Below are 14576 nucleotides of genomic sequence, written 5' to 3'. Positions count from 1 at the left end.
GGAGCCCCAGCGTCATGCGGTGGATTTTGTAGAAGCCGGGGAGGACTTCTGTTCCTGGGAACTAGCTGAAGTTGGCAGCTTTTTCCCCCTGCCCTTAACTCTGGCGAGAAAGGAAGATCCCCGTACTCTCTTGGATTTATGCGACCAAAAGGACTGCATCTGATAATGTGGCGTTATCTTTGGCTGTGAGGAAACGTAAGGTAAAAAAGTGGATTTACCTGCAGTAGCTGTGGAAACCAGGTCCGTGAGACATTCCCCAAATAATTCCTCACCCTTGTAAGGCAAAACCTCCATATGCTTCTTTGAGTCGGCATCACCCGTCCATTGTCAGGTCCACAGGGCTCGCCTAGCAGAAATCGCCATGGCGTTGGCTCTGGAACCCAGTAGGACAACGTCTCTCTGAGAATCTCTCGTATATAGGACAGCATCCTTAATATGACCCAAGGTCAATAAAACGGTATCCTTATCCAGTGTATCAATTTCAGCAGACAAGGTATCTGTCCACGCTGCTACTGCGCTACAAACCCAAGCCGACGCTATCGCCGGTCTGAGTAATGTACTAGTATGTGTGTAGATTGACTACAAGGTAGTCTCTTGCCTGCGATCCGCAGGATCCTTGAGGCTTGCGGTATCTTGAGACGGCAGCGCCACCTTTTTGGATAAGTGCGTCAACGCTTTGTCCACCCTGGGAGAGGATTCCCACCGTATCCTGTCCTTAGCCGGGAAAGGATACGCCATAAGAATCCTTTTGGGAATCTGCAGTTTCTTGTCTGGAGTTTCCCAAGCCCTTTCAAACAACTCATTTAGCTCATGTGAAGGGGGGAAAGTAACCTCAGGTTTCTTTTCCTTACACATGCGCACCCTCGTGTCCGGGACCGAGGGATCATCTGTGATATGCAAAACATCTTTAAATTGCAATAATCATATAATGAATACTTTTTGCCAATCTCGGCTGCAACCTCGCATCATCATAGTCGACACTGGAGTCAGAATCCGTGTCGGTATCAGTGTCTGCTACTTGGGATAGTGGGCGCTTTTGAGACCCAGAAGGGCCCTGTGACATAGTGAAAGTCAGGGCTTGACTCCCTGTACATTCCCTGGACTCCGCTTTGTCCAACCTTTTGTGTAATAAATTCACATTTGCATTTAAAACATTCCACATATCCAACCAATCAGGTGTCGGCGTTGCCGACGGAGACACCACACTCATTTGCTCCACCTCCTCCCTAGAAGAGCCTTCCACTTCAGACATGCCGACACACACGTACCGACACCCCACACACTCAGGGAAATCTCTAATCTGGAGACAGTTCCCCCACAAGGCCCTTTGGATAGACAGAGAGAGAGTATGCCAGAACACACCCAGCGCCAATGACCCTGGAAACACAATTCCCAGATATATATAGCGCTTTTTTTGTTTATATATATATATATATATATATATATATATATATATATTTACTGCGCCCAAATTATGTGCCCCCCCCCTCCTTCAAAGCCCTCTGTCACCGTGTTCAGCAGGGGAGAGTCCGGGGAGCCAGCTTCTCAGCAGCGTGCTGTGGAGAAAATGGCGCTGGTTAGTGCTGTGGGATCAAGCTCCGCCCCCTCAGCAACGGGCTTCGGTCCCGCTCAAAATACAAAAAAACCTGGCGGGGGATGTATATTATAATGCCATAGCTGAATATACTGTTTATGCCAGCCAAGAGGATTATTGCTGCCCAGGGCGCCCCCCCCCCTGCGCCCTGCACCCATCCGTGCCTGTGTGTGTGTGTGTGTGTGTGTGTGTGTGTGTGTGTGTGTGGGAGCAATGGCGCTGCGCGTTACCTCAGTGAAGATCCGAAGTCTTCTGCCGCCTGTGAAGTCTTCTTTCTTCGTATACTCACCCGGCTTCTATCTTCCGGCTCTGCAAGGAGGACGGCGGCGCGGCTCTGGGACGAACGGCAAGGGTGAGACCTGCGTTCCGATCCCCCTGGAGCTAATGGTGTCCAGTAGCCTAAGAAGCAGAGCCTATCACTGAAGTAGGTCTGCTTCTCTCTCCTCAGTTCCACGGCGCAGGGAGCCTGTTGCCAGCAGAACTGCCTGAAAATAAAAAACCTAACAAAATTCTTTATTACAGAGAAACTCAGGAGAGCTCCCCTGAAAGCACCCAGTCTCCTCTGGGCACAGGATCTAACTGAGGTCTGGAGGAGGGGCATAGAGGGAGGAGCCAGTGCACACCCATTCTAAAGTTTATTTATAGTGCCCATGTCTCCTGCGGAGCCCGTCTATTCCCCATGGTCCTTACGGAGTCCCCAGCATCCTCTAGGACGTAAGAGAAAGAGAGGATGACTTTACACATTTAGACACCCATATTTAAAAAAACACATGTTTTTTTTAACGTCAATAGTTTTTTATTAGAGAAAAGCAATTTTATGGGTTAAAAAAAGAAAAAGGGGATGGGGGCATACAACATAAAAAAAACCCAAAAACACGTTTTTATTGTTAAGACAATGTAGTTCAAAATCACAATTGCAATAAAAATGATAATTGTTTCCTTACAAAGTAATATTGATCATTAGGAATACAATTGTTTGTTCAGTTTATACATTTAAAATTAATAAATATGCTTTCAGAGGTGAAAGCATATTTATTATAAATTTTAAATGTATAAACTGAACAAACAATTGTATTCCTAATGATCAATATTACTTTGTAAGGAAACAATTATCATTTTTATTGCAAATGTGATTTTGAACTACATTGTATTAACAATAAAAACGTGTTTTTTTTTTTTTTTTTATGTTGTATGCCCCATCCCCTTTTTCTTTTTTTAACCCATAAAATTGCTTTTCTCTAATAAAACTATTGACGTTAAAAAAAAAACATGTGTTTTTTTAAATATGGGTGTCTAAATGTGCAAAGTCACCCTCTATTTATATATATATTCTGAAAAATAAGAATTTACTTACCGATAATTCTATTTCTCGGAGTCCGTAGTGGATGCTGGGGTTCCTGAAAGGACCATGGGGAATAGCGGCTCCGCAGGAGACAGGGCACAAAAAAGTAAAGCTTTTACCAGATCAGGTGGTGTGCACTGGCTCCTCCCCCTATGACCCTCCTCCAGACTCCAGTTAGGTACTGTGCCCGGACGAGCGTACACAATAAGGGAGGCAATTTGAATCCCGGGTAAGACTCATACCAGCCACACCAATCACACCGTACAACTTGTGATCTAAACCCAGTTAACAGTATGATAACAGAAAGAGCCTCTTAAAGATGGCTCCTTAACAATATAACCCGAATTTGTTAACAATAACTATGTACAGTATTGCAGATAATCCGCACTTGGGATGGGCGCCCAGCATCCACTACGGACTCCGAGAAATAGAATTATCGGTAAGTAAATTCTTATTTTCTCTATCGTCCTAAGTGGATGCTGGGGTTCCTGAAAGGACCATGGGGATTATACCAAAGCTCCCAAACGGGCGGGAGAGTGCGGATGACTCTGCAGCACCGAATGAGAGAATTCCAAGTCCTCTTTTGCCAGGGTATCAAATTTGTAGAATTTTACAAACGTGTTTTCCCCCGACCACGTAGCTGCTCGGCAGAATTGTAATGCCGAGACCCCTCGGGCAGCCGCCCAAGATGAGCCCACCTTCCTTGTGGAATGGGCCTTAACAGATTTAGGCTGTGGCAGGCCTGCCACAGAATGAGCAAGTTGAATTGTGTTACAAATCCAACGAGCAATCGTCTGCTTAGAAGCAGGGGCACCCAACTTGTTGGGTGCATATAGTATCAACAGCGAGTCAGATTTTCTGACTTCAGCCGTCCTTGAAATGTATATTTTTAAGGCTCTGACAACGTCCAACAACTTGGAGTCCTCCAAGTCGCCAGTGGCCGCAGGCACCACAATAGGTTGGTTCAGGTGAAACGCTGATACCACCTTAGGGAGAAAATGCGGACGAGTCCTCAGTTCTGCCCTATCCGAATGGAAGATTAGATAAGGGCTTTTATAAGATAAAGCCGCCAATTCAGATACTCTCCTGGCGGAAGCCAGGGCCAGTAACATAGTCACTTTCCATGTGAGATATTTAAAATCCACCTTTTTCAATGGTTCAAACCAATGGGATTTGAGGAAATCTAAAACTACATTTAGATCCCACGGTGCCACCGGAGGCACCACAGGAGGCTGTATATGCAGTACTCCTTTAACAAAAGTCTGTACCTCAGGAACTGAGGCCAATTCTTTTTGGAAGAATATTGACAGGGCCGAAATTTGAACCTTAATAGATCTCAATTTGAGACCCATAGACAATCCTGATTGTAGGAAATGTAGGAAACGACCCAGTTGAAATTCCTCCGTCGGAACACTCCGATCCTCGCACCACGCGACATATTTTCGCCAAATGCGGTGATAATGTTTCGCGGTGACTTCCTTCCTTGCCTTAATCAAGGTAGGAATGACTTCTTCTGGAATGCCTTTCCCTTTTAGGATCTGGCGTTCAACCGCCATGCCGTCAAACGCAGCCGCGGTAAGTCTTGAAAGAGACAGGGACCCTGTTGTAGCAGGTCCCTTCTCAGAAGTAGAGGGCACGGGTCGTCCGTGACCAACTCTTGAAGTTCCGGGTACCAAGTCCTTCTTGGCCAATCCGGAGCCACTAGTATTGTTCTTACTCCTCCTCACCGTATAATCTTCAATACCTTTGGTATGAGAGGCAGAGGAGGAAACACATATACTGATTTGTACACCCAAGGTGTTACCAGTGCGTCCACAGCTATTGCCTGTGGATCTCTTGACCTGGCGCAATACTTGTCCAGTTTCTTGTTGAGGCGAGACGCCATCATGTCTACCATTGGTCTTTCCCAACAGTTTATTAGCATGTGGAAGACTTCTGGATGAAGACCCCCCTCTCCCGGGTGAATATCGTGTCTGCTGAGGAAGTCTGCTTCCCAGTTGTCCACGCCCGGGAAGAACACTGCTGACAGTGCTATTACGTGATTCTCCGCCCAGCGAAGAATCTTGGCAGCTTCTGCCATTGCACTCCTGCTTCTTGTGCCGCCCTGTCTGTTTACATGGGCGACCGCCGTGATGTTGTCCGACTGAATCAACACCGGTTTTCCTTGCAGGAGTGGTTCCGCCTGGCTTAGAGCATTTTAGATTGCTCTTAGTACCAGAATGTTTATGTGAAGAGACTTTTCCAGGTTCGTCCATACCCCCTGGAAGTTTCTTCCTTGTGTGACTGCTCCCCAACCTCTCAGGCTGGCGTCCGTGGTCACCAGGATCAAATCCTGTATGCCGAATCTGCGGCCCTCCAATAGATGAGCCTTTTGCAACCACCACAGAAGATATACCCTTGTCCTTGGCGACAGGGTTATTCGCAGGTGCATCTGAGGATGCGACCCTGACCATTTGTCCAACAGATCCCTTTGGAAAATTCTTGCATGGAATCTGCCGAATGGAATTGCTTCGTAAAAAGCCACCATTTTTCCCAGGACTCTTGTGCATTGATGTACAGACACCTTTCCTGGTTTTAGGAGGTTCCTGACAGGTCGGATAACTCCTTGGCTTTTTCCTCGGGAAGAAAAACCTTTTTCTGAACCGTGTCCAGAATCATCCCTAGGAACAGCAGACGTATCGTCGGAAAACAGCTGCGATTCTTGGAATATTTAGAATCCAGTCGTGCCGTCGAAGAACTACTTTAGATAGTGCTCTTCCGACCTCCAACTGTTCTCTGGAACTTGCCCTTTTTAGGTCGTGCAAGTAAGGGATAATTTAGATGCCTTTTTTCTTTGAAGAAACATCTTTTCGGCCATTACCTTGGTAAAAAAGGCCCGGGGTGCCGTGGATAATTCAAACGGCATCGTCTGAAACTGATATTGACAGTTCTGTACCACGAACCAGAGGTACCCTTGATGAGAAGGACAAAATTTGGACATGGAGGTAATCCTTGATGTCCAGGGACACCATATAGTCCCCTTTTTTCCGGTTCGCTATCACTGCTCTGAGTGACTTTATCTCGATTTGAACCTTTTATGTAAGTGTTCAAAACATTTTAGATTTAGACTATGTGTCACCAAGCCGTCTGGCTTCAGTACCACAATATAGTGTGGAAAAATAATACCCTTTTCCTTGTCGTAGGAGGGGTACTTTGATTATCACCTGCTGGATATACAGCTTGTGAATTGTTTCCAATGCTGCCTCCCTGTCGGAGGGAGCCGTTGGTAAAGCAGACTTCAGGAACCTGCGAGGAGAAGATGTCTCGACTCTCCAATCTTTACCCCTGGGATAATACTCGTACGATCTAGGGGTCAACTTGCGAGTGATCCCACTGCGCCCTGAGACTCTTGAGACTACCCCCCCACCTTGAGTCCGCTTGCACGGCCCCAGCGTCATGCTGAGGACTTGGCAGACGCGGTGGAGGGCTTCTTTTCCTGGGAAAGGGCTGCCTGCTGCAGTCTACTTCCCTTACCTCTATGTCTGGGCAGATATGACTGGCCTTTTGCCTGCATGCCCTCATGGGAAAGGAAAGATTGAGGCTGAAAAGACGGTGTCTTTTTTAGCTGAGATGTAACTTGGGGTAAAAAGGGTTGGATTTCCCAGCTGTTGCTGTGGTCCCCAGGTCCGATGGACCGACCCCCAAATAACTCCTTCCCTTTATACAGCAATACTTCCATCTGCCGTATGGGATCTGTATCACCTGACCACTGTCGTGTCCCTGACATCTTCTGGGAGATATGGACAACGCACTTATCTTGATGCCAGAGAGCAAATATCCCTCTGTGCATCTCACATACATATATATAGAATGCATCCTATTAAATGCTCTACATGAATAAAATATTTTCAGTCAGGGAATCCGACCAAGCCAACCCAGCACTGCATCTCCAGGCTGATGGCGATCGCTGGTCGCAGTATAACCACCGTATGTGTGTATATACTTTTTAGGATATTTTTCCAGCTTCCTATCAGCTGGCTCCTTGAGGGCGGCCGTATCTGGAGACGGTAACGCCACTTGATAAGCGTGTGAGCGCCTTATCACCCTAAGGGGTGTTTCCCAACGTACCCTAATTTCTGGCGGGAAAGGGTATAACGCCAATATTTGCTATCGGGGTAACCCTACGCATCATCACACACTTCATTTTATTTTATCTGATTCAGGAAAAACTACAGGTAGTTTTTTCACTCCCACATAATACCCTTTCTTGTGGTACTTGTAGTATCAGAAACACGTAACACCTCCTTCATTGCCCTTAACGTGTGGCCCTAATGAGAAATACGTTTGTTTATTCACCGTCGACACTGTATTCAGTGTCCGTGTCTGTGTCTGTGTCGACCGACTGAGGTAAATGGGCGTTTTTAAAACCCCTGACGGTGTTTCTGAGACGCCTGGACCGGTCCTAATAGATTGTCGGCCGTCTCATGTCGTCAACCGACCTTGCAGCGTGTTGACATTCTCACGTAATTCTCTAAATAAGCCATCCATTCCGGTGTCGACTCCCTAGAGAGTGACATCACCATTACAGGCAATTTCTCCGCCTCCTCACCAACATCGTCCTCATACATGTCGACACACACGTACCGACACACAGCACACACACCGGGAATGCTCTGACAGAGGACAGGACCCACTAGCCCTTTGGGGAGACAGAGGGAGAGTCTGCCAGCACACACCAAAAACGCTATAATTATATAGGGACAACCTTATATAAGTGTTTCTCCCTTATAGCATCTTTTATATATATACAATATCGCCAAAATCAGTGCCCCCCCTCTCTGTTTTAACCCTGTTTCTGTAATGCAGTGCAGGGGAGAGCCTGGGAGCCTTCTCTCCAGCTTTTCTGTGAGAGAAAATGGCGCTGTGTGCTGAGGAGATAGGCCCCGCCCCTTTTTCGGCGGGCTCGTCTCCCGCTATTTTTGAAGTTAGGCAGGGGTTAAATATCTCCATATAGCCTCTGTGGGCTATATGTGAGGTATTTTTTGCCTCTAATAAGGTTTTTATTTGCCTCTCAGAGCGCCCCCCCCAGCGCTCTGCACCCTCAGTGACTGTTGTGTGAAGTGTGCTGAGAGGAAAATGGCGCACAGCTGCAGTGCTGTGCGCTACCTTTATGAAGACTCAGGAGTCTTCAGCCGCCGATTTTGGACCTCTTCTCTCTTCAGCGTCTGCAAGGGGGCCGGCGGCGCGGCTCCGGTGACCATCCAGGCTGTACCTGTGATCGTCCCTCTGGAGCTAGTGTCCAGTAGCCAAGCAGCAAATCCACTCTGCACGCAGGTGAGTTCACTACTTCTCCCCTAAGTCCCTCGTTGCAGTGATCCTGTTGCCAGCAGGACTCACTGTAAAGTAAAAAACCTAAGCTAAACTTTCTCTAAGCAGCTCTTTAGGAGAGCCACCTAGATTGCACCCTTCTCGTTCGGGCACAAAATCTAACTGGAGTCTGGAGGAGGGTCATAGGGGGAGGAGCCAGTGCACACCACCTGATCTGGTAAAAGCTTTACTTTTTTGTGCCCTGTCTCCTGCGGAGCCGCTATTCCCCATGGTCCTTTCAGGAACCCCAGCATCCACTTAGGACGATAGAGAAAAGTATTATACAGGTTGAGTATCCCATATCCAAATATTCCGAAATACGGAATATTCCGAAATACGGACTTTTCTGAGTGAGAGTGAGATATTGAAACCTTTGTTTTCTGATGGCTCAATGTACACAAACTTTGTTTAATACACAAAGTTATTAAAAATATTGTATTAAATGACCTTCAGGCTGTGTGTATAAGGTGTATATGAAACATAAATGAATTGTGTGACTGTAGACACACTTTGTTTAATGCACAAAGGTATAAAAAATATTGGCTAAAATGACCTTCAGGCTGTGTGTATAAGGTGTATATGTAACATAAATGCATTCTGTGCTTATATTTAGTTCCCATCACCATGATATCTCATTGTGGTATGCAATTATTCCAAAATACGGAAAAACCTGATATCCAAAATACCTCTGGTCCCAAGCATTTTGGATAAGGGAAACTCAACCTGTAATTAGACAAATAATTGCCTAATACGTTAAATAAGTGCGCTCCACAGAGATATCATTTGTGTGTGTGTGTGTGTGTGTGTGTGTGTGTGTGTATGTGTGTGTGTATATATATATATATATATATATATATATGTATCAGTGCTCAACAAACACCAGTCGCCATGGACCCCATATGAGAAGAGCCAGGTATATCCCATGCATATTCCTATACATAAGGCTAATTGAAAAAAATCCAGACCAAAAACAAAGTGCTGCGATCATACAGGAGCTGAGCAACAGCAGTATGAATTAGGCCCATAAACACATTAGTAAATTAGTTCATACACACGTTGATTGAAGATTTGTCACCTACCTTGGCTCTTGCCGAGAGGAACTTCACACAGCGGTCGTGGCAGATATCTGAGGCATTGTATAGCAGCTCCTGTATATTGTTTGCAATTTTGCCAAGTTCCAGGTCTGTTAATTTGATGTCCTCAGTCATTCTTAAATAAACAATAATATAATAATTAAGATCTGGAGCATGCATCAGAAAAGTTAGCAGTCATTATGCCACATACACAGAGCAACGAATGACATGCTAATGACCATCATTAATAATGAATGACCAGGTCACTGAACAGAGACTGTAAGAACTGTCAGCTGTAGACAGCTAGGCAGAAATATCTAGTGCAGCAATAAAGGACACTATTAATAATTCAAACATCTATTTTGTCCAAGGTGATGCCAATACATGGCAAGGGATATACTGAAACAGCCGCTGGAAACTGAAAGACCCAAGATATTTTATAGTAACGTCGTTCATATAACCATGGAGATCCAATTTTACACATCTGATAAGTGAATGACAAGTGCTAGATATATAGAACGTAATCATGTACACAGTGGGGGTAATTCTGAGTTGATCGTAGCAGCAAGTTTGTTAGCAATTGGGCAATACCATGTGCACTGCAGGGGAGGCAGATAAAACATTTGCAGAGAGAGTTAGATATGGGTGGGTTATTTTGTTTCTGTGCAGGGTAAATACTGGCTGCTTTATTTTTACACTGCAATTTAGATTTCAGTTTGAATACACTCCACCCAAATCTAACTCTCTCTGCACATGTTATATCTGCCCCCCCTGCAGTGCACATGGTTTTGCCCAACTGCTAACAAATTTGCTGCTGCGATCTACTCAGAATTAGGCCCACTATACAGGAGTTATTGTATGATTATGCCTTTTCGGCTGTGTGCAAGCAAGTAGAGCTCAGAGACCATACACAAAGGTTCTATACATGTTTCCTGCAATGCCGGGTTAAAGAGAATCCCTGGAATTGTTGTAAGAACATTTTCCATACAATAAAAAGTACATAATCAGAATGGTTATGGTATAATAGGCCGACATGCACAAAGTCGGTATGGTCAAAAAGATGACACAGAAATGGTCGATGCGTGAAACTGTGGACAGGAGTTTATTTATTTTTTTGGTTTCCTTTACAGCATGTGGAACCCCAATTAGTATAACACTTTGCTCGCCATGCTTCGGGCAAGGAACCTCACACCGCTACCGCTGCACTCGGCAACCGTTCCGAATTGTAGTCCACGTGGATGGTAAAGTATGAAACAGTTGAAAAAAAAAAAAACTCAAGTCGACCACTGTCACGTCAACATTTTGAGCCTGTCAACCTATCATCCGGATACCAATCAGAATAATGAAAAGTGGTGGAAAGGGTCCCAATCGCTGAAAGTCACCCAGTGGCAAATCAGCATGAAGAATGCTCGCTTGCTTGCAGTTTGTTAGAATAAAATAATAATAATTAATAATAATAATCATTTTATTTATATAGCGCTCTTTCTCCAATAGGACTCAAGGCGCTTATCAGATACATAGCATAATATAGTACAGAAAATAATGAAGTACATTTTCATAAAATACAGAAGCATGAAGATACTAAAAGGGACATTATGGAAATGCTTGAGTAAACAGAAAAGTCTTGAGTCTACTTTGGAAGGATTCTATAGTTGGGGCCTCTCGCACTGTGCGGGGAAGTGAGTTCCATAGAGTCGGAGCCGCATGACTAAAAGCTCGACCCCCAGATGAATTACAGTAGATTCTAGGTACTGCTAAAAGTCCTTCATCTACAGATCGCAGTAATCGAGTGGGGCAGTATGGGGTCAGAAGCTGTTTCAGGTACCTTGGGCCTTGGTCATGTAATGCTTTGAAACTCAGTAAGCCAATCTTGAAGATGATTCGCCATCGTACAGGCAGCCAGTGAAGGGAGTAGAGGATGGGTGTTATGTGGCTAGAATGGGGCTGGTTGGTTAATAGCCTGGCAGCTGTGTTTTGCACCAGCTGTAAGCGCTGCAATTCTTTTGCTGGTAGACCAAGGTAGAGGGCATTACAGTAGTCTAAACGAGATGATACAAATGCATGTATGACTTTTGGCATATCATCTGAGGGAATTAAGTGCTTGATTCTGGCTATGTTCCTCAGGTGAAAGAATGAGGATTTGATTGTGGCTGATATCTGATGTTTAAGTGTCAAGCCACCAACCAGGACAACGTCAAGATTCCGCACACGATCACTGGTCTGTAATTCTGAATCCCCGAGTGTAAATCCAGTTGGTTGGCTATGCTGCAGTCTTGTCCTTTGATGTTGCGGTCGTATCATAAGGACCTCTGTTTTATCCGGGTTCAGTCGCAGCCAACTGGCGCTCATCCACTCCTGTAGTTCAGCTAGACAGCCATTTAGGGTTGCTATTAGGTTATCAGTGCCCGGAGCAAAGGACAAGTACAGTTGTGTATCATCTGCATAGCAGTGGTAGACCAGGCCATGGCGCCTGATTATTTCGCCCAATGGGAGCATGTATACTGCAAAAAGCATGGGGGATAGTATAGAACCTTGTGGGACACCACATGGCAATGGCACTGGTGGTGATGAGTATAATCCAGATGATACTCTCTGTGACCTGCCTGTGAGAAATGATTTGAACCAGCTTAGGACTGTGCCATCCAGACCACAGAAATGTATCAGTCGCTCAATCAGAAGCCCATGGTCCACGGTATCAAATGCTGCCGAGAGATCCAGAAGGATTAATATTGAACAGTCACCTCTGTCTTTTGCCATCAGAAGATCATTTAACACACACACCAGGGCTGTTTCAGTGCTATGTCTTCTCCTGAATCCTGATTGAAATGGATCATAAATATCATGGGTTGTCAGGCGGGTTTCCAGTTGATTTGCAGCGACTTTCTCAATTACCTTTCCTAGGAAAGGAAGGTTTGATACCGGTCTGTAGTTGGTCATGCAGTCGGGATCTAAATTAGGTTTTTTAAGAAGCGGTCTAACAATTGCTTCCTTTAGGGATTCAGGAAAAATGCCTGTCTGCAAAGAGCATTGAACAATTTTTGTAAAGACAGGACCAATTATATCCATACAACCTATTAGAAGCTTGGTTGAGGCTGGGTCCAGATCACAGGTGGTGGGACGCAAAATCCGAGCAATTTCAGCAGTGTCCTTTACATCCACTGGATCAAAGCTGGTCCATGAAGGCAGGTAGCTTATATTGGCAGGCTTTGTAGTTTGGCACTCCTTTGATGGCACTGTGGAGATTCCAGCCTGGATGGTGGATATTTTATCTGCAAAGAAGTTTGCAAACTCGTTGCATCTTGCCTGGGAGAGGGTCTCATCAGTCTGCAGGCATGCTGGCTTGCAAAGCATCTCCACTGTGCGGAAAAGTTGAGCTGGCCTATTGTTTGCTGCTGTGATCTCATTTGACAGGAACTGTGCTTTCTTACGAGTGATTGTCGATTGATATTCTTCGTTATGCTTTATTAGTTTTATTTTGTCATCCACTAGGTTAGTCTTCCTCCATCGTCTTTCCAGTCTACGCCCCCTTTTCTTGAGCTCACTAACACTGTTGTCGAACCATGGAGCTTGACGTTGTGGTTTACGAGGTCTTAAACGCACAGGGGCGATAATATCATTTGCAGCCATAACATCCCTATTATAATAACGGACTAGGGAACAGGGATCTTCACAGGCACCCAGTATAGCAGAGAGATCCAGATTTGCTGCAAGAGCCTGGGGAGTCATACCCCTCCTTGGACGATACCTGGTCAACTCCACGGGCAGAGATCTTATTTGAGGGGTTGCAACTGAGAACCAGAGGGAGTAGTGGTCTGACCAGATGACTGGGTTTATTTTTAGGTCAGTGATTTCTAATCCAATCTGAAAGACAAGGTCGAGAGTGTGACCACTTTTATGTGTGGCAGAGGGAATGACCTGTGTGAAGCCCAGACCATTCATTGTGCACAGGAGGTCTTGGCCAAGGCGTGAGAGCTCATCATCCACCCATGCATTGAAATCCCCGAGGATGAGCCATCTTTGATGTTCCAGAACCAGGCCAGCAACAGTGTCTGCAATTTCTTGTAGAAATATATTTCCATCTCCAGGTGGCCGGTAAATGCGAAGTACTCTGAAACCTAATCCTGTCGAACTCCGGGCAGCAATGCACTCAAATGAGCGAGTAGTTTCAATAGGGTGGACCCTAAGTTTAAGTTCTTTTTTGAAGCAGATAGCCACCCCGCCAACCCTGCGGTCCAGTCTTGGGTTGTGGATGACAGAGTAGTTTGTTGGTACTGCAGCCTCCAATATAGGTGCTGCATTTTCATCTAGCCAGGTCTCTGTAATACAGGCTAGATCTGCAGATTCAATAAGGTCAGCAATTGTTGCAGTCTTGTTTCTTATAGATCTGGCATTACAAAGGACTGACCTGATTGAGCATACCAGAGGGCCTTCAGTTTTCTTTATGTTAAGTGCAGGAGCTCTGGGTATGGGGGTCACAAAGTGAGAGTTGACAGTTCTGTCCTTCCAAACACAGGGCCGTCTTTTGGGTATCACTTCTATTTGATTGTTCTTTGAGTATGGGGGTGAGCAGGTGGGCAAAGGACTTAGATGGTTACCGGGGGAAATACATTTCCGGCCTGCTCGCTTCCCACGAATGCGCCTGTGTTTTCTTTTTAAAATGCCAATGGATTGGAGAATAGAAGCCTGTGATGGTGTGATGGGAACTGCAGAACGTGGTGGGCGGAGTGAAAGAATGAAGCCGGAGCAATACGTATACATTTGGTCATCAATGACAGATTACTATAAATTTGAGCTGCATATGATGATGAGAGAGGGAGAGAAAGCAGTGTTGTTTTTTTTTTGTTCTTGTTTTTTTTTTCTTCCTTTTTTGTGTTTTGTTTTCCCCCAATTCGGTATGTGATCCAAAATTATAATGGGATTATGAACAAAGTTATTGCTATAACCTGTGTAGGTATGAAAAGTCTCAGTGTGGAGGCCTTTGAAGTAGATTTTTTGTGTGGGGGTAGTGATAACGTGTCCTGGAAATGGATCCTGATTTTAAACAGTGAGCCTTCAGCAATTCAGAGCCTGAATATACTGATATTAGTAGATTAATGCAATAAGTCAGTTATTTGTTGCTCAGAGAACAGAGGTGGATGATGTCTAAGTGAGGGGCTGGATGTAGCCAAAGATAGGTTGTAATCCACAGTACCTTATCTGGGTAATGTCCAATGCAGAGTAC

At 45.2% G+C, this 14576-nt stretch overlaps 1 protein-coding gene across 3 annotated transcripts in view; it reads right to left on the bottom strand.

Annotated features, from left to right (window-relative positions):
- VPS54 (VPS54 subunit of GARP complex) overlaps positions 1-14576 on the bottom strand; it is a 243712-nt gene that overhangs the window by 79959 nt on the left and 149177 nt on the right. For all 3 annotated transcript variants that reach the window (XM_063918442.1, XM_063918445.1, XM_063918444.1), the window contains one exon: positions 9362-9491. In XM_063918442.1, coding sequence (XP_063774512.1) covers positions 9362-9491 — 130 coding nt within the window. The remainder of the gene's footprint in view (positions 1-9361; positions 9492-14576) is intronic.

Source organism: Pseudophryne corroboree, chromosome 4 (assembly GCF_028390025.1).
Source record: "Pseudophryne corroboree isolate aPseCor3 chromosome 4, aPseCor3.hap2, whole genome shotgun sequence".
NCBI classification, from domain to species: Eukaryota; Metazoa; Chordata; class Amphibia; order Anura; family Myobatrachidae; genus Pseudophryne; species Pseudophryne corroboree.
Note: the sequence above shows the minus strand (reverse complement) of the source record. Positions and strands in the feature narration are given on the sequence as shown.